The sequence below is a fragment of the Loxodonta africana genome, chromosome X (genome assembly GCF_030014295.1).
Source record: "Loxodonta africana isolate mLoxAfr1 chromosome X, mLoxAfr1.hap2, whole genome shotgun sequence".
In the NCBI taxonomy this organism is placed as follows: domain Eukaryota; kingdom Metazoa; phylum Chordata; class Mammalia; order Proboscidea; family Elephantidae; genus Loxodonta; species Loxodonta africana.
This window is the reverse complement of record NC_087369.1, coordinates 47,091,610-47,117,155: the sequence shown is the minus strand read 5'-3', so window position 1 is coordinate 47,117,155 and position 25,546 is coordinate 47,091,610. Positions and strand designations below refer to the sequence as shown.

General features: G+C 36.3%; 1 protein-coding gene across 12 annotated transcripts in view; it reads right to left on the bottom strand.

Moving 5' to 3' along the window:
- The window catches only part of USP9X (ubiquitin specific peptidase 9 X-linked), a 135,896-nt gene that overhangs the window by 13,235 nt on the left and 97,115 nt on the right, over positions 1-25,546 (bottom strand). For 11 of the 12 annotated variants that reach the window (XM_064278153.1, XM_064278152.1, XM_064278151.1 and 8 more), the window contains 14 exons: positions 25,186-25,311; positions 24,059-24,225; positions 18,557-18,665; positions 18,170-18,316; positions 17,434-17,580; positions 16,467-16,689; positions 14,091-14,311; positions 12,336-12,526; positions 8,358-8,531; positions 5,917-6,058; positions 3,513-4,266; positions 3,029-3,152; positions 1,613-1,838; positions 997-1,126 (listed from right to left, as the gene is read on the bottom strand). In XM_064278153.1, the coding sequence (XP_064134223.1) occupies positions 997-1,126; positions 1,613-1,838; positions 3,029-3,152; positions 3,513-4,266; positions 5,917-6,058; positions 8,358-8,531; positions 12,336-12,526; positions 14,091-14,311; positions 16,467-16,689; positions 17,434-17,580; positions 18,170-18,316; positions 18,557-18,665; positions 24,059-24,225; positions 25,186-25,311 (2,881 nt within the window). The remainder of the gene's footprint in view (positions 1-996; positions 1,127-1,612; positions 1,839-3,028; positions 3,153-3,512; positions 4,267-5,916; positions 6,059-8,357; positions 8,532-12,335; positions 12,527-14,090; positions 14,312-16,466; positions 16,690-17,433; positions 17,581-18,169; positions 18,317-18,556; positions 18,666-24,058; positions 24,226-25,185; positions 25,312-25,546) is intronic. The other variant, XM_064278159.1, reaches the window with a different exon arrangement.

Sequence of the window (25,546 nt, the reverse complement as noted above, 5' to 3'; positions counted from 1 at the left end):
TACTGATCTAATCCTGCCTGAAGCAAAGGAGAACAAACAAAACTGAAGACACAAGGAAAATATTAGTCCAAAGGATTAATGGGCCACATGGACCACAGCCTCTACCAGCCTGAGCCCAGAACTAGATGGTACCCAGCTACCACCACTGACTGCTCTGACAGATCACAATAGAGGGTCTCGGATAGAACAGGAGAAAAATGTAGAACGAAACTCAAATTCACAAAAAAGACCAGACTTACTAGTCTGACAGACTGGAGGAACCCCCAGGACTATGGCCCCTAGAGACCCTTCTAACTCAGAACCGAAGCCACTCCCAAAGTTTGCCTTTCAGCCAAAGATTAGACAGGCCTATAAAACAAACATTAACACTTGAGAGGAACGTGCTCCATAGAACAATCAAATATATGAGACCAAACAAGCAACACCTGCCCAAAAGCAAAGATGTGTGAAGGCAGGCAGGGGCAGGAAAACGAGATGAATGGAAACAGGGAATCCAGGGTAGAAAGGGAAAGTGCTGACACATTGCAATCAATGTCACAGAACAATCTGTGTATAAATTATTGAATGGTAAAGTAATACGCTCTATAAACTTTCACCTAAAGCACAATAAAATGTTGAAAGCAAAAACAAAATCAAAACCACAACCTGGGGACCTTTTCAAAATATGGATTCCTTGTGGCAGCCTTAGGAATTCTGATTCAGTTGGTATGGGATGATGCTTAGGAATCAGTATTTTCAAAAAGCAGCCAGAAAAAAACATGATTAAGACACAGATCCTGACCTGCATCTATCACAGACATATACATAAGTAACTTTTGAAGTACAAGGTAAAAAGTGCCATAAAAAAGGTTCAGATAAAACTCACAACAGGCTTTATGGAATACCGTTTCTAATTTAGATCAGGTTACATGTCATCACTTGGCCTAAATGACTATGCCGTTGAATATGAAATACAGAATCAATGCATTAAGATAAAATTACGAAACAAATGCTTACCTAAATTCGCATACATCACAAACAGGTTGAAATACTGCTGTAAGTGACGCCCATGCTCTGAAACTTCCCTTCTCAGAAGATTTAGTACTGCTCTTAATAAGTGATCGCTCAAGCTTAAATTATCATAAGCCTATAAATGATTAAAAAAAAATAAGCCTTTTATTTTCCTCCAGCAAAAAAGTACAGGTATAATACACTTTTACTTGCATAAAAAAGGACATGAACATATATAAGTTGAATATAGGCAGAAATTTCTGGAAGGACTGATCACACAAGAACTACTAAAAAGGTTTGCTTCTCAGAAGAGGGATAATGAAGTTCCAAGGTAGATTATAAAACCTTCATACTGTTGTAAGTTGTGAAGTTCATTTAAAATTTTTCAAAATAAAAAAATCCACTTCCTATGTTTGTAACTAAATCATTGCATGTAATTAATTAAACGGGAAATTCCCTTGTTTTTTACAGAGAGCCCATCACTATTGATTGCTATGAATTAATTTTAATGGAACTCAGAAATGGGACTGTATGCAAACATATCAAACCTGTAAATTCAGTTCCAGAATAAAGAATTTATTTATTAACACTTAAATCATTAGAAAGTAAGCTGTGTAATTACCTGACTAGAAGGTCCAGGAGATGCAAAAGGTGAAGGACATGGCCCATCTTGCAGGGAAAAATGTGCAATAAAAACTATAAGTTTTGCAAATGCACCCCTCACTTCTGCACTGGGGCACTCCAGAAGGTATTCAGAGAAGCGATTGGAAACATTAAAAAGAACGTTATGAGCAAACCAAAAACGTACATTCTTGCTGTGACGAAGGAGGATACACAGTGCATCATACCTAAAACAGAAAAAAGCCTATGAATATGAACTCAGTAACCTGCTTTCTATAGTAAACGAATGGGTCTCTATGAACCCAATAAAAATCAAACACCTTTATCTATATTTTTGTAAGACTTAAAAACAACAACAACAAAAAACACCTTTTACTACTGTTGGAGAAAAGCAGCAATGGTTGTTGCTTCTAGCACTAATATCAAAATGCCAGATGAACACTATGTTGTGATCTATTCCCATGGAGTTACAAAATAGATGAAAGCTTATATAGTCTTCAACAAATCATTACCTATCTCTTCTTGGTTCAGTGACAAAATAGTGTCCCTCTTCTATTATCTTACTTCTGGATGGATGAATAAAGTCATTAAATCAAGGAATTATAATGGCCTCTATACTTTGTTACAATTACTAGGGATTTAAAAAAAAGCATTTTAATTTTTCACATTTTAAATCTTAGGGTAAAATTTAATCTATGAAAGCTACAACCTAGTAACTTCGAAATTAAAAAGCTTAAGACTTTTACGCCTCATGTTGTAATCTTTTGTATAAGGGTATCAAAGATATGATCTAGGTAATAGAAGTACAAGCCAGCTTCTAAACAATAAAAAGGCCATGTTTAGAGTAAGTAATCATTTTAACATGATTCCTCCCACTATTGCTAACCAAGAGTATTTTACGTTCCAAATTCTCACGGTTTGTGTATGATCCCAGCTATGTGACATTCTGGAAAGGCAAAACCGTACAGAATAAAAGATCAGCGGTTGCCAGGGGCTAAGAGGGAGAAGAGAGGGATGAATACATGGAACAAAGGACATTTTTAGGGCAGTGAAACTATTCTATATGATAAATGGTGGACCCACGACATTAAGTATTTGTCAAAACTCAAATAACTATGTAATACAGAATCCTAACGTAAACTACAGACTTCAGTTAATAGTGATGTATCAGCGTTGGTCTACCAATTGTAACAGATGTACCACAGGGATGCAAGGTGTTCACAGGAGAAACGGTATGCAGCAGGGAGGGGACAAATGACAATTCTGTACTTTCTACAATTTTTCTGCAAACCTAAAATAGTTCTAAAAAATAGTCTATTAAGAAAAAAATTCACATGGTTTGTAAAAAAGAAAGCGACACATTAAAAGACCAAACCAGCTGTTGGTGTATCACAAATGAAAATTCAAAGCCATGTACCAATCACTGGCAGAGCCACGGACTATTTTCTTTGTGTGAAATCCTGTGGTAAAGAGGAATCTAGCAGCAAGCTGGATACTAATCATAGTGATTTCTTCTGCTTCAGGCAACAGGTGATCTTGCCCTAAAAATACGATAGATATAAAAATCAAACACATTTCTGCGTTTAAGTCCCATTTTCAAACAAGTCTGCATTTCCACTAATGGTGGCGAGTCTTAGAAAACTAATGCTTGAGTCAAATACAAACTGTTAAAATGCAAACTGTTTCCAGTAAGTCAACATACGGTGGTGTTCAAAGGTAGTCATTTTAAAGGTGATTTAAAAATAACCAAAAACAAAAGTTTAGACCCATTTTAAATGAAGATAAAACATTAATTTTATGAACTTAAAAAAAATTAAACACACGCTGATGCCTGCTAAGAAATCCTACAAATAAAACAAGAATTATTCTTTATTACTAAGAAGCTAATTCTAGATACTTACCTGGAGGAGGGTTTAAGTAAACACCATTACATGTAAGTAGTTTTTTCATAAACTGAAAATACTCTAAGCTGTACTGCATTCGGTTGTGCATGAACTGTACGTTTTGTTTCCGTACACTTCTCTCGATGGCTGATGGCATAATAATCTGATGGGGTCTTGTAGTGACAGCAAGCTCTGATATGTATCTTATCAACTCATCATCTTGGTCTATTGTGTCCATTCGTTCATAAAAAAGTATATAAGCATTCCACCACCTTTTCTGGCGCCTGTATGACATGCGCTTCATCATGTGATCAAACACCTCTCCCATGTACTCTCCACCGAAACACTGGTTCTTCATTTCTTCATCATCATCCATTTTACACTCTGTTACATCTCCATCATCAAATTTATACCAGCGATTTCTCTCACCATCTCCACCATTCCTCTGAATGATGTAAGAATAATAATGTCCTCCACTCGCTTGACCACTGTGCACGAGTACACCCACAAGTCTGTATTTTGTGCTTCCCGCCGTCTCACTTTCGGACTGCTCATTTTGTTGAATCAACTGACTCTCTGGGTTTACATTATCTCCTTCCAGCTTTGCAACTCCTGCAACAGTGTAGGGTTCCATGTCCAGCTCTCGAGGAAATTCAAAATAGTCATTGAATTTGATTGCACATTCTCTTTCCCAGTCATAGTCAAATCGTTTTAGTTGGATAGCAAGGACAGGAGGCAATTTTTTAATCAGCAAGCGCTTTACTGTATCAACCTAAAATAAAGAAAGTTACTAGACAGTCTCTTATAATCAATGTAAAAAACCTCAAACTTAAATTAATAAAATTTCTTAAGACTCATCCAAAATTATGTATAGGTGTAAACCAATACATGTTAATGAACATAACCAAGGTAATTCTGTCACAGTTGTTTTTTTTAAATGTTAACTAAATCTAAAAACATAAGGAGCCCTGGTGGCACAATGGCTAAGCACTTGGCTGCTAACAGAAAGGTTCCAACCTACCCAGAGGCTTCACTGGACAAAGACCTGGCGATCTGCTTCCATACAGATTACAGCCAAGAAAACCCTATGGGGCAGTTCTCTTCTGTCACATGGAGTGGCTATGAGCTCAAATAGACTTGATGGCACCCAACAACAACAAATCTAAAAATAAGTCATATGATATTACCTGTTATCTGATTTCCATATTGTCAATGCTATCTAACCATGTTAGTTTTTTACTGCTACTCTACTAATGAAGGTGGTTTGCTACAAGCAAAGTGAAGAAATACAATGGTATTGTTAATAGCAGCTAATATGTACTGCACAATTAGGTGCCAGGTAATATACTAAGTGCTGTAAAAGTAGTAACATACTTATTTCTCACAACCCTATGAGTCAAGTACTACTGAACCTTACTTTAATGATGAGGATTAGGGGCCACAGAGAGGTTAATAAGTAGCCTGCCTCAAGTCTCAGAGCTGTGGAATGGCAGACAGTATGGCTTTAAGCCCTTGATCTCAATCTCTAGACTTCGATACCTCTCCAAATGGTGTGTGAAGTCAAAATAACACAAGTGAGCTGGAGGTAAGAGGATGTGGGAGCCCAGAAAGATACACAGTATTTTATATTTATTTATTTATTTGTGTGTGTGTGTGTGTGTGTGTGTGTGTTGTAAGAGGGAGAGAGACAATTGTCTCTCCAAAGTGCTGTTAAGCTCTCACAGAAAAAAACTAATTAGGTGGGTCTAAAAATCTGATCCAAATGGTTCAAAACACAGGTGGTAGAAGAAATCTGATTTGGCTAAATGAAGAATTAACAGTTTCAGGGAACTTCATGGCTTTGAAGAGTAACCCTGGACTGAGAGGAGAAATGTTTCCCTTGTCAGCTCTGTAGCTCTAAGGAGTGCCACAGCAGTTTGTTTCAGGGTTGTGATGAAAAGTGTCTGCGTAACTCAGAGACAAGTGAATGTGATATTAGCCTATTATGACTTCTAAAACTATTCACTCTTATTTACTTGTTTTCCCTAGTCCCTCTGGCATTACCTCCTTTCTACGAAAAAACCTTTAAAACTGTTATCATCTTGACTACCTCTCTGCTACCACCAAAACAAAATAGGGTAGGGAACACAAGCCAAAACCAAACCCACTGCCACTGAGTCGATTTCAACTCACAGTGACCCCATATGGTTTCCGAGGCTATAAATCCCTACGGAAGCAGACTGCCACATCTTTCTCCCAAGGAGCCGCTGGTGGTTTCGAATCACCAACCTTTCGGTTAGCAGTTGATTACTTTAACCACTGTGCCACCAAGACATCTTAGGGAATACAAAGGAACTATTCTTCTGGGAATGAATAAAAACAACTTCTTCCTAATCCATTAAATGCAATCATAATATTTTAAACAAAACTGGACAATCCATACCTTTTTATTGCATTTTTCACAATGATATGCATTTGCACCTTCTAATAGATCTCCTTTGACATATTGTTCCAAAGAATCAAGAAGGTTTTGGTGATTTCTAATGTCTACATTCAGAGTTGTAAAAGATTCTTCACACTCGTACCTAAAGACATGATTTAAGAAATGATCAGTGACTTAGGATTAATATTTTAGTTTTCTAAACATTTTAGTTATGGACTTTATGACAAATGCATCTGTAGTATGTATTATATAATACAAAACCCATAATCATAGAATGTTATTATTTACTGGTCACTTACTGAACATTTATCAGCCACTTACTATGTGCTGGGCACATGAGGTTGTTTACACACGATATTGGGTTCTTCATCTTTGTGGAAAACCTGCTAGAAAAATACTACCACCCCACTTCAGAGAAGAGTGAACTAGGAAGGTCAGTAGGCAAAATGGGTGTTCTTAAGCTAGGTCTGTCTGGCTTCACGCATAAGTTCATTATATTTTCCCATGCTGCTTCCATTATCTGTTTAGATAGTAATTTAGCATGAATTTATCCATTTCCTTAAAAGGATGTTTTAAAGTATTACTGAGCTGAATTTTTTAATGTTCCTAATTTTAACAGAAGCCTAACTAAAGCATAAGTTTGAACACACAAATGAGTAGGGGATAAGCAATCTGAGCAGGAGCCACCAATCCAGATTGCAATTTTCTACCAAAGGGACTTTTAGAGATTTCTGATGAGACATATTTGTAAATTTAGAACACATCTGATGTAGGGAATACAATGCCAACGATCAAATTCATTCATTCAATAAATATACTGAGTGTGTTTTCCATGTGTAAAGAACTGTGGGATAGTCAATATTTAAGTCTCTCATATACAGGGATTCTCAATTTCGTTAAGGAAAAAAGATAGGTACACAAAGGCATTTATAAATGACACCAACGGACTGTGAAGTAGGTACTAAGCAAAATGCTACTATAATCAAGAAAAGCCTGTAAAGAGGGGGGGAAAGAACTGAATCTTATGACTCTAGTTAAAAAGCAGGATATGCTAAGACCAGGGGTCAGCAAACATTTTCTGTCAAGGGCCAGACAGTAAATATTTTAGCCTCTGCAGGCCTTATGATCTCTGTGGCTACCCAACTCTGCCACTGTAGGGAAAGCATCCAGACAGTATGTAAACGAGCAAGCATGGGTGCATTTCAACCAGTAAAACTTTACAAAAACAGGTGATGGGCTGGATTTCGCCCACAGGCAACAGTTTGTTGACCCTTATTTGTTGACAAATAATGCCCTAGAACAGATAGACTTGGAATTCTTTATGTAACCCAATGGCGTATAACAAGACTAGTTGTCAAGCAGGTATCTGAACATTAGTACGCTGACAAAAAATCATGCTTTGTACATTTTCACTTAGCAAAGAAAAACAGTAATTCCCAAATAAATCTGAAAACTGACTAAAACAAAAGGATGAACAGATGACCAAAAAGCTGGCTATATTATAAAAAACTAAAAACAAGAGGTTAAAATAACAATTTTATTGTCCATTGAATGTAAAAGGTCTTTCAAAAGGATCAAAAGTTACCCAAGTGAGTAAGTATAGCCCTTTACTCGCAATAAATGCTAAGAGTACACCTCATGGAAATTTCTCATTTCTCTATGTTCAAAGAGAATCACCTCCACTAATCATACACAGACACAACACCCATGAGTGTAATACAGTTTAGCTTGTAGAAAATACTACCTTATTGTGGTATTTCATGAAAAGGTATTTAAAACCAAAATTAATTAGTAATATACCACAACAAATTCCAAAGTAAAGCTTCCACGCAATAGGCATAAATGCATGTTTATCAGTGATGAGCTATTAATAAAGTTATTTAACTATTTTCAACAGTAGCCCTTAATCAAACAATTTTCCTTTTAAGTTAAAAAAAAATTTCTATTTTTTGTCAACTCTTATTAAATGTTTTGTGCACAAACATATCTTAAGGATGACAACAATGATCAGTAGTATTTTGAAAGTCAGTATTTCTTTTGTCTAGAAAATACTGTTGCAGACTTGTCATCTTCTAAGCTTAATATATTTAAAGTATTATTAATTCTACGATAAAGATCAAATTTTTAAGTAGCTTCTGTAGATATACGCAAAATGCCATTTTAGTTACCAGGAATGACCATACATGAAAGAGCGTTAGAGGAAATAAATAGCGAGAGATAAATAAGGTAGAGTAAAAGGAACCAGAAGTTATTTGACAAACCCCCCCCAAACAATCCCTCAACCCTCCACAATAGCAGGGTATGCACAGCACATAATTCACTCACAGTCTCAGGTATTTAGAAATCAGTGGCACAATTCTGTTTTTGTGACAATTTTATTTTTGTTAGGAAAAAAAAAAAAACAGTACAACACACACTTTAAATATGTCATTAGCACTTACCTATGTGGGCAGCCTTGGCAAATCTTCTGATCAGCAAAGGAACCTCCTAAGACTTTACTTAGCATAGCTGGATGTCCTAAGGCTTTTAAAGCTTCATCTAAACTATCCACCAATGAATTAAAAAATTCTAATGCGTCATGTTGTTCACGTAGATTAACAGGCTCACCCCAAAGCCTAAAAGATGAATAAAGTTAAACACAGAACGTATGACATTCACGAAGAACATACATTTTGCGGGGGGAGCGGGGGTAATGCAACCACAAATGAGAGTATATAAACTGAGATTTTTATTATTCAACTACATGAGGAAGTAGAAAAAAGTGAATGTACTTTATGTACAATGCGGGGAGAGAGTTAGGCTCATAGTAAAGTGGTATTCCAGTGGCAAAGAATTACCATGAAGCTCCTGGAGTGGTTGATGAATGGTATGGCTCCAAAAAAGGATGGCTGCCTACAGTGTATGCATACATTTTGAATCCAACTAAAGATGCTATTAAAATGGGAGGAGAGGAGGAATTTCACTTTTACTCCTATGTAGATATTATAATTACTTTCAATCCTTTTATTTTGCTTTAATTTGGGGGTACAGATATAGCACAAAGATCGTATCTGTTTACTCTTAACTAAATTCATTTTTCCAAGTAACAAGACAAAGGTTTGACTTGTTTTAGAGTTATATATATAGAATACAAGTGTATTCAAAGCAAGACATATCACAAATGTGTTTTAAATATGTCAGAGTAGCTGTCTTTTGACAAATTCTTTTGTAAAAGTTCTATGTAGCAAATAATCTCATCCCAATTATACTTTAGACAAAAATTTGCATGGAGTTTAAAGGCAGACATTTTATTTGTTAAAAGCAATTTGTTTCATTATTGGAAATGGCATTGGTCCATTCTATTTATATAGTCAACTCTCCATGTATGACCTATTAATTTTAAAGGAGAAAAGATAACTTCACGATGGAGAGATCCGTTAGATACCAAGGGATCAAAGTTATTATCACCAATAATTAGGCTAACTGATAACCAGGTGCTCTTAATACATGCAATGAGAAGTATATAATAATATCACCTTCTTTTCAAAGAAATGTTCAACATGAATCTAATCATGAGGAAATAATCACACAAATTCAGAAAGTAGAACACTCTACAATATAACTGGCCAGAACTCTTAAAAAAAATTTCAGTGCCACAAGTCATGACAAGTTTAGATTAAATAAGACTAAGGAGGTAACGATCAAATTCCTGCAATTCCTTTCTAGATACTAGACTGGGATGGGGAAAAAAAAAAAGGTATAAGGAACATTTTGGGGAAATCAATACATACTGATGAATATTAGAGATTATTAAATCAATAAACTTCTTGGGTTGTATTATACTTAAGTAGGAAAATGGCCTTACGCTGAGTAGATATATATTTAAGTATTTAGGGGTGAAGTCTCATGATGTTTGCAACTTACTATCGACGGGTTTAGAAAAAAACAAAAACACCAAAAATCAAGTATACAAATGAAAAGATAAGCAAATGTGACAAAATGTCAACAACTAGTAAATCTGGGTAAAGAGTATAATAGATAATACAAAGGTGATTATCGTACTACTTTTTTCACCTTTCCTGTAGGTCTCAAATTTTTCAAAATAAAAAATTGGCGAGGGGCGAGAGAATGGGGTTAACGAATCTGTATTTATTAAGAGCATATTACATACCTAAAGTGTGGCTAGTCCAAAAGTACTAGTCTACATAAACTGTGAGCTCCACTAGCAGAGGGAATAGCTAATCGAGAAATCAAAAATGTAAATGCATTATAACAAGAGAGAAAACAGTATTTATAGTTGAGTTAAATTTTTAAAGATAAAAACTCAACATGTGAGAGTAATTTGGAAGAGTAAGAACAGAAATGCTAAGAGCCTTATTGCAGAGATGGAACAAGGTAGGGCAAGAAAACGAAAGAACTAGAATAGTCAGAGGAGGAGGAAAGGGGTATGCCAGGTGATGGAGCAAAAAAGCACAGAGCTGAGAAGAAGAATGGTTGGTATATGCAAGCCACTAGTATGAATTAATAGGGGGGCCTAGTTAGGGAATAGAAAGAATTTATACGGTGACTCATAAGGGGGATCATTATATTATAAAGCAGTGGTTTTAAAAGAAATCTAAGTAGCATCCCTAGAGATAAAAGGGGGAGCTAAAGGGACACTGCTCTGATTAAAGCAGGGACGATGGACTGGGGTGTCAGTGTCAAGTGGCTGGTTGCTTCCCCTCCTCTCAGCTGTCTTCAAATTACCTTGTTGAAGGAATTCTACGGAGTATTTAAAAACTTACTGCTATGAAGGATTACAGTCCTTTTCATACACAGTACAGAATTATCTGGTTCTGCTGTTGTATTTTAGCACAGTGCACAACACATAAAAGGCAATGATTAAAAAAAAAAAAGGTCAGTAGAATAAAAAGTCAAAGAAACAAGATCAAGATATAAAGGCTCATAATCACTTTTGAAATCAACTATTTTATAAACTGATAAAGGAAGAGAAAAAGCACTTATCCTTCCTTTCCTATAAAATTTGTACATTAGGTAGCCCAATCATTGCTGAGGGAAAGCTTTCCTTCACATACAGGTCTATTCTGGCTAATAAATCAATGAATGATAAAATTAGAATACTGCCATGATGTAACCCTGATGTAATACTGATTTGGGCAAAAATGATCAATGGCTGTTAACATCATTAAGAGAAAAAAACAGACATTATGTACCTCTACTCATGGAGTAAACATTACCACCTATGAAGTAGTCTTGCCTGTCCATTCCAAAGAAAAAGAAAAATAACACCCAAATCTACTCAAGCCTCTAGATCTCACTACTCATTTACATGAAATACAGGGAGGGCTGAGGAAAGGAGAAAATACTAAAATACTACAGTGATGCAATCACCAAAATGCAGACTGTGGGAAAATTTACAGGGTCAAAAAAAAAAAAAAAGAACCAAACTCATTAACATCAAGTCGGTTCTGACTCATAGCGACCCTACAGGACAGAGGAGAACTGCCCCATAGGGATTCCAAAGCTGTAATCTTTATGGAAGCAGACTGCCACATCTTTCTCCCGTGGAGTGGCTGACAGATTTGAACTGCTGACCTTTCAGTTAGCAGTCTAGCGCTTTAACCACTAGGCCACCAGAGCCTGGTTTCATCAACAAATAATTCCAAGGGGGAAAAAAGATTACAAGAGTCACATCAACCATTTGTGAATATGGACCTCATTTGGATCCTGGTTTAAAAAAAAAAAAAAAAAGAGTAAAAAACACTTATGAGACAACTGGGTAAAACTGGACACTGGCAGGAATACTGGATATTAAGGTTTCTTAGATGTGACAAACAATATCAGGTTAAATTTTAAAACATACATGAGAGATACGTATTGAAATATTTACAGATGAAATTATGTCTGGGATCTGCTTCAAAACAATCTGGAAAGAAGTAGGTGAGAATTCAGATTAAGCAAGATTGGCCACAAACTGACAACTGTTGAAGCTTGGTGACGAGCAGACTCCACTTTTGTACACGTCAGAAGTGTTCCATAATAAAAACTTAATACTAAAAGACTAAAAAATGCTGCTTCTCCTTACTGTAACAATTTGTACCTCCTCCTATGGGGATAACAAGAAGGCAAAAACCTAACTAAGAAGGGCAGTCTGACCGTTTCCGTTGATCAATTCCAATTCACAGCAACTCTACAGGATAGAACCGCCCCACAGGGTTTCCAACGAGTGGCTGGTGGATTCAAACTGCCGACCTTTTGGCTTGCAGCCATAGTTCTTATCCACTGTGCCACCAGAGCTCTGTTCAACTATTACTATTGCTTAGATATTAAATAATTATAAAGATACCTCACAACATGTATTTTAGAAGTTTAACATTAGTGTACCTAAATGCTCACAAAATTTGTAGAAGTATCCCTATTACTGTTCAGCAATAGTTTACCTGAACTGTTTCCAAAATCCTCTGGGCACGTAGTATTGTAGTCGAGAAGCAGCTAAATGACCAAAGATGACCTGAAGATGTCTGAGGACACCAATGTTGTACTCTTTTCTATCTTCTGTTTTACTTAATGCTGGTTTGTCTTCAAACTGTTGAGGATAGCCAAACACGTCATCTCTGGGATCAACATTACTCTAGAAACAAACAAAAAGAACCATCATCATTAATGGAAAAAACCCAGTGCTGTCGAGTCGATTCCAACTCATAGCGACCCTACAGGACCAAGCAGAACTGCCCCATAGAGTTTCCAAGGAGCTAATCATTAATGAGCTTATCTAATTTTAGAAGTATAGAAAATATGCTGAGATGAATACCAAATATTGAACAAACCAAACGATTTGTATTTCTATTATGTTTCCTCATATAGCTGTTTTGAGGATTATATGAAATAATATATATAAAGTGCTCAGAACTGTACACATTCAAAATATAGGTATCAAGAATAGTGGTAGAAGACATAGCATAAAGACAATCTCTCACAATCATGACAGCTAAGAGAAGAATTTTGTATCATATTTTGTCTGCTTCATTTATTTCTTGTTGGTACGATCAGCTATCTCTACTTGTGTTTAACTCAATATCCCAACGATGTGATGGGTTACAGAACTAGAATTTGAATGTCAATTTCCCCTCAGAACAGTGGTTCTTAACCAGATATGGGTGTAAGCATCCTCTATGAAGATTGCAAAAAAAAAAAAAAAAAAAAAAAGAGTAAAAATACTCAACCCCAGCCCCTGGATGGTCTAATACAGTAGATCTGAGGAAAAACTGATTCAAGTATATGTTTCAGAAGCTCGAAATGATGAACTGCTTCCTAAGAGCAAAATTAGTTGTGGTGACGTAAGGGAAGGCATTAAGCAAAGAACCACTGAAGACATTTGCTACAATTAGAGATTATACTCTGGCTTATCTCTTCAGTGCCCATCAACAACTGTAAGCAGAAATGGTAAAATAAAACCAAAGAGAAAAACAGGGTGGGTATTAACATGACCACAACTCAACTCTTGCAATATTCACTTATTTAAAAAGCCATGTCATAGTTATATCTACCCTGCTCTGCCACTAAAACCTGCCTTTTCCATAGTTTTATTCTGCACTGGATACTCTTGGTAAAACCAAAAAACCAAACCCAGTGCCGTCGAGTCGATTCCGACTCATAGTGACCCCCTATAGGACAGAGTAGTTGGTAGGCAGTGTAAATTTTGCCAGAAGACCACATAACATCATTTAAAGTAGAACAAAAGTTTGTTCCTTAAGCAAGAATACCTAAGGTCTGGGTTACTTTAGTAACCTAAAAGTAAGCACAGATAATGAAACTGACAACATACAACTTGGCATACTTAAAGATATATAATTAAAAATGTGAAATAGGAAAGTCAAAATATAAGCTATTATTAAAAATCAACCTTACCATCACACAAACCCCAAATTATGCTGAACACTTTCCACATAAAATATGAATACATTACCTATGCTTTAAAGACGTGTAGATTGTCATAAAAATTAACTGCAGTTTAAAGCCTGGTAGATAGTGAACACTACACTATGTTATGTCAAGAGGTAGCAGCCCACACTAGGAGATTCCAGCCCTATGTTCGAATATACTTCAACAGGTCTGATAAAAGTACAATACTCTAAGTAAGAAGAATATTTGGTATCAGAATTTTCAAACACAAAATAGAAATGATTACAATTTACCTCATTGTCCTGCTTCTCATCCCCAGACATATCGTCATCTACATCACTGCCTGTGCCTTCAATTGCAAGAATACCATTCCTGATGGAAGGAATCATGTACAGCTGCTGAATCACAGAATTCATGTAACAAGTAGCACCAGCATTTTTCAGTCCCACAAATCCTTTTGGCGGGCGGGGCCCAACAGGTGGCAGGTATTCCCACTCAGTAAGTGCTTCACAAGCTGAGAGAAGAAAAGATTCTTGTAGCATAAACACAATCATTCTGTCCACCTGCAGCTCTAACTAAGCTGACATTTTAACATTAGCAACAATTCTACCATCATTACAGCTACCTTGAAGTAGGGCTCTAAGTTGTCATTTCACCCAACAAATCTTAAGATATACAGCAACATGCACCACTGAACAGATTCTTACCCCATCACCCATGAACCCGTGTTTTTTCTGACATGCTTCTACGCTCCTTTTACTTAGTAGTCATAAAAGATGTCACAATGCTAATTTCCATGTGCTAATTTTAGTTTCAGCTTTATTGTTTAGTCATTAGTGACTTTAATTCTTTGTATCTTTTTAAAGTGCCTTCAAATTAAGTGTGGCATGAAATGTCATATCAACACATTACAGTTTGCTCAGTTTTAGATAATCCTTAGACCATGGGTTCACGTTCTAACACTTAACTCTTGCTTTCAGGTAAGCCTTTTTCCTTCCTAGTAAATGCAATAATACAAGTAACACTTGCTTTGCCTATATCCAGTGTTATTTTGAAGAGCAAATGAGATAGTGGATTCCAAAGTTCTGTGAAAATTCCAAGTTACTGTACATCTCCTTCCATCTGGTATAAAAACGGAAACAACACTGTCTAGGCACACAGGTAGTCCCCAACTTACAAAGGGGTTCAGTTCCAACAACTCTGTTGTTCAGTCTGTTTCAACTTAAGTGAAATCTCTTTTTTTCCCGTTTTCATTATTATTGCCTTTAATTATCAATATTGGTGGCCCTAGTGGTGCGGTGGTTAAAGTGCTCGGTTACTAACTGAAAGGTCAGTGGTTCAAACCCACCAGCTGCTCTGCAGGGGCAAGATGTGGCAGTCTGCTTCTGTAAAGATTTACAGCCTTGGAAACCCTAAGGGGCAGTTCTACTCTGTCCTATAGGGTTGCTATGAGTCAAAATCGACTCAACAGCAGTGGGTTTGTTTTTTAATTATAAGTATCTTTATAAATCCAATCTTTATTTGTCCTTGGGGGTTAGAACATTACATATAAACTTATATTTTAACATTGTATGTAGTACATATTACTAACAATAAGATGTACCAACAAAAAAAAGATGGAAGTATGGTCCATTTTAACTCGAATACATCTTAAATTGGGGACTACTTGTATGTATATCCGTGCAGACGTGGCATACAGAGGATAAACATGAACTGATAATGGTTGCTGCTGTGAAAGGGGGCTAGGACTCTGGAATGGGCAGGAAGCCTACTTCTTAGTATGTACCTTCTTCAGCACGTGGAAATTTTACCAAGCAAATGCACTACTTAAAAACAAACCAAACAAAAAAACCCCACGAAGTTAAAAAAAACAAAAAAACCCACCAAACCACCTCATTATATGTAGACTTAACAGGATAAATAACTAAAGACCAACCTTTTAAGCAGTTGACTTAACTGAAAACTCCTAAAATGGTATTAGAAACTTCCTTATATTCTGATAATACAACATACCTAAACAGAATGCCACGTTTTTCAAAAAATTTACTAACCAATTATATCCTTAAGCTTTGTAGATAGTCTTCTCTTAAAACGGCCTCAGTTGTGCTTATTTCTGCTTTTTCTGATATTTTATATCCCCCCACCCCTTGTGTGCTTCAGAGTTCCTTATGTGTAAGATCTGGAGACTACAACCTATTTCCTGGGCTTGATGGGGGCTGGGAACATAAATAAAGTGCACTAAAATGTTAAGTTTTCTTATATTCTCATCTTCAAAGCTTGATTCCTTTTAGAACCCAGATGAAAATAATATTACAGAGCTTCTAAGTGAAGGCCTGGAAGGTTTTGCAGTACATACATTTGAATTTTAAGTTTGAATTTTGTAGCATCTATTTTGGCTACTTATTACTCTGGGATGTGGGCTTTTATTTCAGATACAATGAAATTTATTTTGCCAAATACTTGCACTAACAAAAAATGAAATTGAAAAATATTGTATATTCAGACTCACTGCTTATAAACTCATTTGCTAAAAATGTTAAATTAGTTGCTGAAAGAAATAAAAATGCAAGTTGAAGCTGTTTACTAAAAGGAAAACAGAAAAACAAAATTTTGAAACATAAGAATTACTTCCAATCACCAAAAACAACTTCATAATTTAAAATACTTACTGGTTATTGCCGTGCCAATGTAATACATTTCAGTTAAAGAGTCTACTATCTGTTTGAGATTCCTCACACAGCCAACGGCTAATGCTACCAGTAACTCAAAACCAGCATTAATGGTAGCTGGTGAACTACAGACTGGAATAGCCTGTTCAGCTGGCAGTTCTCCATTTCTCATATACTGTAGGTAAACATTGGATGCAGGAAAGATGAAATCATCAATTAATTCCTAAAGAGTTGAAAGAAAGGATCACACATTAGCAATGACATATATATTAAGAAATAAAAAAATATCTCTTCAGAGGAAATAATTTTAAAATTATTTGTCAGAATTCAAGATCTCATTACATTCCAGAAAATGATTTTCTAACAAGAAGATTCCACTCCAAAACACTATTTACAATAACTACTAGGCATGCTCAAGTTGCCAGGTTAAAATATTTTTTTAAGTATTGAAGAGGTAACTGTAGTATGTAAGGAAAATTATATTCTACGTAAACTTACTCCTTTAATCAAATGTATAACAAAATAAACTCATTGAGTAAAAATAAAATGTACTAAAATGATACTTTTTGTTTCCTTGAGTTGTCACACACGTGAAGAAACTCATTAAAGAAACATGACATACAGATGAACATTTTTGGAAAACAGAGGTTTGCATCATTTTAAATAGTCTCGATGAAGTGAAAATCTTATTTTTTAAATAGAAAAATTAATGTTTACTTTATTAAATGCCTTATGCTTAAATTTTATTTATATACAAAATTTAGACATCTCTTAAATAAAGACATAGTTATACTTTTAAAATTACTGTAACCTCTATAAAGATTTTTAAAAACAAAGTATAAAAAAGAAAAGGTCATGATAACACATTAAAGACATGATACTACAGATTAATCAGATTTGCTAATGAACACTTAGAAGGTTATGGTATCTACTTTAGAGCCAAGAAGACTTAGAACCAAGAACTTACTTTTATGAGGTTAGCACCTCCTTTTTCACAACCAATATGGTATTTTTTCTCAGGAGTTTGAAAAGCCAGTAACTCTTTTGTCACCCCAAGGTGACCTTCCAAAATCGTCTCTTCAACACCTGTTTCACCTGTTCTTTTAACATCATCCTGCCAAAAGAAAAAATATCAAATGCCTAACTTATGAAAGGGAGTTAGCGAGGGAGAGAAAAGCAAGAAAGAGAGCTGAAGTGAAATCTCAAGAATTCCCCCAAACCTTTCCACCCAACCAAGTTTATTTTTTCTTCAGAACTCCCCAGAAGTAGGTTCTACAAACTACTAGAACAAATGCTAATATGAAGGCTAAAAGCTACAGAAATAGATTCTCATACAACTCTGCCTAATAAGAAGTATCAGGAATTCAGATAAAAAATTAAATATAAGTGAGAGTCTATCAGACTCATTTTTTATGGAAACAATTCAATAATACTCTTTTCGAAATAGATGAGAATTTGCAAAAAGGCCCAAAATACTCAAATGGAAGAGGCTGAACGTTGGCATTCCAAGTGTCAAGTAAAGCCATTTTAACAAAACTGCTTATGCATTCATTCTATGAATCCTGAGTTACCGACGTCTACCAATGTGGACTATGTTTTTTGGTATTTTCTATTTAATTATAAAATGCTCAAAACTATAAGCCATTTATTAATAAAATACTATTAAAAGTGATGTGATACATACAGTATTAACTTCAACTTACCCTAATTCTCTTAAGCCAATCGATTTCATTATTAAGAAGAACTTCAGCATTGGGCACATTAATATTACTATTGTAAGCATAATTAAGAAGGTGCCTTAAAAGAGTGAAGTAGTCGCCTGAATGTTTAGCTCTCTCTCTGGCTGTGCTCTAAAACAATAAAAGTGAAAATACTATTAATTTGCATGTCCATGTTCAGGATCCATTTCATAAAAACCCAGAGTGAACTAGAGCAGGTCAATAAAATAGCATGGAAAATTACCAGTATTTTATTAAATATGGACCTACCTAATTTTAATGCAAGCTAAAACTATGAATTCCTGAATGTTGCTTGTTTAAAGAATGAATTACATTGATTAGCATTTGATAAGATATTAAAAAATATCTCACCCCCAAAACCGTAAAGAGCAGCGTAATGAAGAAAAGCAGAGGCCTGTGTCCCATGCAACATCTTGTGCACATTAAAAAGAACTGCTCCTGCGCCACTTGACGAACAGTTCTGAAATAGAAATGTTTAACATTTATCATTTTCACAGAAAAAGACTCCAACACTGGTATGGGGCGGGGCGGGGGGGCACGGCGGGGAAACGAGGAGGTAAATAGTACAATACAAGGTAACCTCCCTTAAGCACTCCAGCCATCAACATATAATAGATAAACTTACCCTGTGTGTCAAGGAATATAACTTCAAATTGTCACTGAAGAGTTTTGAGACTTTCTGTATTAAGATTTCTCTTACCATTTAACTACTTTAATAGGTCCTGTGGATTTGGGGTGGGGCTGGATGGTGCCAAGGGCAGGGAGGGGTGTGGGTGGGTGTATGTGTGTGTGGGGGTGTATGGATGTGGGTGTGGGTGGGTGTGTGTGTGTGATACCTCTTTCTCAGAACAGGCTGAAAATGCTCTTCCAAGTACTCTACAAGATGCTCATGCAGTAAGCCACATTTTTTTTTTTTTTTTTTTGACCTTCTACAGAATTGTTTTTATTCATTGTGCTTTGGAACAAATAAAAAAAATATGGCAATTACAATAAGGAAATTGCTGCCATTGTCCCTTATGTTAAAGCCACTGGTTCCGAAGTGTGGGCCACACATCAGTGGCATCAGCAGCACCTGGAGAGTCATTAGAAATGCCAATTTTCAGGCATCCCAGAGTTACTGAATCAAATACGGGGAGTAGGGGCTTTATCTTTTTTAATTTTACTGTGATGATACATAACAAAAAGTTTGCCGTTTTAAAGTGTCCAATTCAGTGACATTAATTACATTCACCATTTTATGCAACCATCACCATGATCCATTTCCAAAAGCTTTCCATTACCCTAGACGGAAACTCAGTACCCCTTAAGCACTAACTTCGTTACTCCTCTCCTCCCCCAGAGCCTCTGGTAACCACTAATAAACTTTGGTCTCTACCAGCAATCTGTGTTTTAACCAACCCTCCAGGTGATTCTGATGCACACTGAAGATTGAGAACCACTGTATTACACAATTCTATGAAGACTCATGGGAAAAACTTTAGTCTCAGCACTAGAAATTTTATCTGATCGCTATGGATCTATCTTTAAGATAATTATTACTATGTAATACACAGACCTCACTAGAATAAACACTCTAAGAGGGCAGAGACATCAACCATTTTGTTTACTGCTATGCCTCCAGAACCTAGGAGAGTACCTGGCACATAGTAGGTGCTCCAGAAACAGTTACCAAATGTATATATACTATTTATTTACAAGATGGTGGTCTGTTTCCATTAAAAAGTAAGTTCTCTCAGAGCAAGGGCTTTGCTGTTTTGATGAGAGACTTCTTAGCACCTAGAATAGCACCTGAAGATGCTCAGCAAGTATCTCCTGACTAAGCATTTGTCCATTTTATAGACACGACCAAAACTACACTTTGTGGGTGGCCGCCATGTCTCTGCCATTGTGCTAGCTGCTAGGGAGTTCAGAACCAGATTTACAGTTCTTGTGTAAAGGACTTTTTAACAAATTTCTGTGTACTAACCTCCTTCCTGCCTTTACCTTCACTTTTCTGCTTTTAATTTTCCCACTGTTCCAATTTCCTCATTAATGTCATTTTCTTATAGTGTCTTATATGCAGTTTTGACCCTTCTTGGAACAAGGCAGGGCATAAATAACACCCCTTACAAATTCCCTCTCAAGTATTCTTCTAAAATGATAGAAGTTACTTGTTGAATAGCATTAGTAGTCAAGTAACTTCTATCACACCTAGGGGAGGAGCACCATGTGAAGAGGGAACAGGGACCGGAGTGATGTGTCCACAAGCCAAGAACGCCAAAGATTGCCCGCAACCATCAGAAGCAAGAAAAAGGCAAGGAAGGATTCTTTCCTAGAGCCATCAGAGAGAGCACAGCCCCGACATAACTTGATTTTGGACTTCTAGCCTCTGCAACTGTGAGAGAAGAAATGTCTGTTGTTTTAAGCCACCATGTTTGTGGTACTTTGTTAAAGCAGTCCTAGGAAACCAATGCTAATCATCAACTTATAATAGCAAAATTTCCACAAACCATCGTCTTAAATAAACTTGGTTCTCCTTCACAGATGGCTGGAAAATCATCAGCAACTTTCAGGTACTAACTTATGAAAAGACAAATTTAATCTAAAGAAAAACCACACTAAAGTTAAGAGCATGAATGGAAGTTGTGTATGTGTGTAGATGCATGATTATGTATCAAGTCTGTCTTTCCAGACACAACATCTTTGTAGCCGTAAAATGGACAGGTAATCTAGTTCCCAAAGATCAAAGATCCAGTTCTCCTCCTCCTCTGACAGTTCCAAACCCACTGCCCTGTAGTCGATTCTGACTCACAGCGACCCTATAGCATAGAGTAGAATTTTTACACTGTAAGTTTTTACGGAAGCAGACTGCCACATCTTCCTCCCATGGAGCAGCTGTTGGGTTCAAGCCACTGACCTTTCGTTTAGCAGTCAAGTGCTTTAACCACTGCACTACCAGGGCTCATAGTAGGGACTCATATTTGCTGATGAATTTACATTATACAGAGTCAAGCTGTATGGCAGAGATAAATCAGAACTCAAGAGGTAGAAAACCTTAAGCCTTGGCTTTGGCATTGGTATGACTTTGTCAGTCATTTTATTTTAGTCTTAGTTTCCCCATCAGCAGAGCGTGACTCTCATACACCTCTCCTCACCCACTATCTCATCATCTGGCATTTTGCATTTATGACAACAGTAAAAAATCTACTATCTGTCCTGCACATTAACAATACACATTTGGCAGTAATGAATGCCCAAGTGCAAGGTGAGAGTAACCCTGGCTGTGATGGTTAAGGTTATGCGTCAACTTGGCTGGGCCATGATTCTCGGTTGTTTGGCACTTATGTGATGATGTAACCTGGCAGTTATGTAATAATGTAGTCATCTTCCATCTTGTGATCTGATGCTGTCATCCTCCATTTTCACATAACGACCTGGTCTTTGGGACCTAACCATGCCTGTAAGTGAGGAGTTGGTGTAGTCTACTTCAGAGTTACTATGAGAGTTAAGTGAGAAAACATATATGGGAAATGCTTTGTAAATAGCTATGCTGGTTATTAATATGATCATTTAAGTATAAACTCCACCTGAAGGGCAACCTCACGTATGCAGGTGCACAATTCCTCATCTGGAACCCTTGCGACCAGATGTTTGGAGATTCAGATTTTAGAAAGTTAATGTCTCATCCAGAGCAGATTTTGCCAAGAAATGAGTTCAGGCCAGGTTTAGTGTCGAATTATCACAAACCGGAGATAAGGAATTTTGAACCTGCAGTAGGTACTCAAGACATTTACAGAATAAACAAACTGCAGGGGACAAAGAGAGGGGAGCCTAGAACTGAAGAATGATGCTGAAGCCATAAAAACCAAATACTAAATTCAAAAAGACCTTAACCTTAGAATATCCCCTTTATTGTTGTAGAAAAGATAAAAGAAGCATAAAGAGATGAAGTGTTCTTTACAGTACTTTCATTGTGTGGGACATTTATAAAGGGTAGGGGCAGAAAACATGTTTAAAACCAAGTTCTTTAATTCTTACTAGCCAAAAATATGAAACAAGCTCCTAATTTAGTTTAAGATTGAAAAGATTCAACATAGAATAAAGAGATTTGCTACTTCCAAGGGTGACTTCATTCTAACTCTTGCCTAATTGTCTTTCCTCTTATCCCCCACACACAGTGCATTATTAAATGGAAAAGAACATACTCAACCAATTTATCTTTTTTAATAGTGCTGAGCTGTCCAATGATGATAAAGTCCTCTTACGTAGGTAGCAAAAGCAATGTGATTTATGGGGGTCCTTTTTTTTTTTGGTGTTTTGTTAAAAGGAGTTTCTGACACAGAGTAGACTAGATGGCTTCAAAAAAAATTACCTAATGAACTTCTAAAAAGAGTAACCATTCCTATTTGAGGCCTACTAAATCACTTTAGACCATCCTTTGTGGTGGGCAAGTTGAACCTACACTTCATTACATCACGTACATTACATTTTCAGCTTTATTTATCACTAAGCTTCATTTCAGCAAATTGCTGATTTCAACTTTATATTAACCTTTCACTCATCAAAGTTCTGTCACTGTTGAATGGCATGTGATGGAATGGTAAGCAAATAGAACATTTTCTGTGCTTTTTCACAAAACGTATGTAAGACAGATTAATTGCACGTAACAGTGACACTAATTAGAGCTCAAGTTAAAATAGTTACCTTTTTTTTTTTTATAGGGAGGTCAGGATTATACTGACATAAAAGGATGGACTGCAACATTTTCTGCAAATCCATACTAGACTTGCATAAAAAGTGAAGCCTCAAACAAAATTACTATCACTGACTAAATACTCTTGAAGTAAAAAAGTTTTATAATTAGTCTTTACTCTCACGGTAAGCTGCAAAAGTTCTTACAATAACCTCGCCTCATAAATTTCATAGAATTAACAGCTTCACTTAAAAAAAAAAAAAAAACCTGATACCTAAGAAGCCAAGATAGGAGGCTTTTTTTTTTTTTTAATAAAAATCTAAAAGAATTTAAAACACATCAAAAACTGGACTAAACCCAAGATTGGAACCATTCCCGAAACCAACTCTACAGACAGGGATTGGCCTGGACTGTAAGACAGACAATGATGCTCGTGAGGAGTGAGCTTCGTGGCTCAAGTAGACACATGAGACTATGTGGGTGACTCCTGTCTGGTGGCAAGATGAGAAGGAAGAAGGGGACAGGAGCTGGTTGAATGGACACGGGAATACAGGGTGGAGGGGAGAAGTGTGCTGTCTCATTAGGGGAAGAGCAGCTAGGAGTACACAGCAAGGTGTGTGTAACTTTTTGTATGGAAGACTGACTTGATTTGTAAACTTTCACTTAAAAAAAAATTAAGGAAAAAAAGGACTAAAATTTATGTCTCTCAAGTGACTCAATTCTGAAATTAGAAAAAATTAATTAGTGCGTTGAGCGTTAATGTTGGCATTTTGCAGAGACTAATACAAATACACTGGGTTTTAATACGAAAGAAATTTACATCTAAGCAAAACATGATTAAATAAAAATTTCCTGAACACCAAGGTGCTATACCAAAAAACCCATTGCCACCAAGCGATTCCAACTCATAGTAACCCTACAGGACAGAACAGAACTTTCCCACAGGGTTTCCAAGGCTGTAATCTTTACGAGGGCAGACTGCCACATCTTTCTCCTGTGGAGCAGATGGTGGGTTCGAACCACCGACCTTTTGGTTAGCAGCCAAGCGCTTTAACTGCCACACCACCAGGGCTCCTTAAGGTGCTACAAACTATAAATATTTGATTTCTGTAATAAATTTGGTCAGCATGAATTCAAGTTACTTAGAATTAAAAAAAAAAAAAAAAAAAAAAGACACTTACCTGCTGTGACAGTGCAACAGTAAGTCAATAATGAATGTTTGCCAAGCTTTTTCTTTACCGAGTGCATCTAAGGCTGTCGGAATCAAGGCAAAACATAACGTCATCACTTCCAATGCTTCACAGCAAACCTGTTCATCTTCCAAGTCCGGCTCATTGCCTGCATTGGTCTGTAAAATTGTAATCAGGAGCAAATTACCTAGAGATGCATTTAAGAAAAATCTCACAGGACTTCTAATTAGCACTTAAAACTTACCTAATTCACTTAAACCATTTGGCCTTAGTCTATTCACCTGTAACTCTTGAGCAGCTTTTAAAATAGCCTGAAAACTATTACAGAAAATGAAATTTAATTCCAGTCTTTTGCTATGTCCCAAGGAGGACTGAAGGAGCATAATGAGCAAACCACCAGCTTGTCTGTCCCTGAGGCTCCTAGAGACCTTCTGGTTTCTTTCCTCTGCATCAACAATCACTCCTTTCTCATGAACCACTCTGGCAATGCAGTTAGGTATTTCTGACTAGCTCTATTATGCAACTTATCTACAGTGCCATTTTATTCAAAACCAACAGTCTTGAATAACTGTTCAGGAAGGTCTAGACTTTTACAACCTAAATATGATTTGGGTAGGCAGCTAATAAATTCTAATCTGACTATATTCATCAAAAGTAATAATTACAACTCATGCCTGAAAAAGGATAGCCATTCAAATATTTGCTGAATAAATACCAGCACCATACCCACAGATACTGTTGGGCATCAACATACATCGGGGGCAACTCAGGGGTATGTTGGCCATACAAGGAAGCTCTACTAAGCCAGAGAAGACCCTATAACTCAAAGTAATGGCAGAAAGCAAATCACATATGAGACTGTTACATCTGGCCCCAATGAGAAGCAGAAGGCAGTTTCATTAAAAAGGTAGGCTCACTGAAGGGTTCTTTCAAGTACTTCAGTTTCAGAGTAAAGTGTTACCGTATTCTCATCTTAACTATAGTTACCAGTTCATTTTCATCCATTAAAATACAAGTGATTGGATATTTAAAGATAGCAGACATAATAAAAATTTAGTCACATGCACAAGTAAGCAACATTTATTCAAAAGGAATATATTTTTTGTAATAATTCTTACCTTCTCATAAATTTTAGTGATTTCTTCATTTGGGCTAAATACTAGCTGTAATGCCCCACATCCTGATGCCCAGATAATTTTCTGTATAGCTCTAATTACACAAATATCAGGCATATACCGTGAAGCCTGCAAAATAATAAGTAATTAATACTGCTGATAGGATATTCAAATGAAATAAACACTAGAAAAACAAAAATGTTTCTCCTTGTAAAGGAAATAGGAATGGTCATAAATAAGCACTATTACATACTTATATATTTAGGTTCCCAAGTTGCATTTGTCCCATATTTTTTGTTTGAACAGCAATACCAAAAAGTATATTCTCCATGTTATTATCTGGCCCTGTGCTATTTCCATAAGA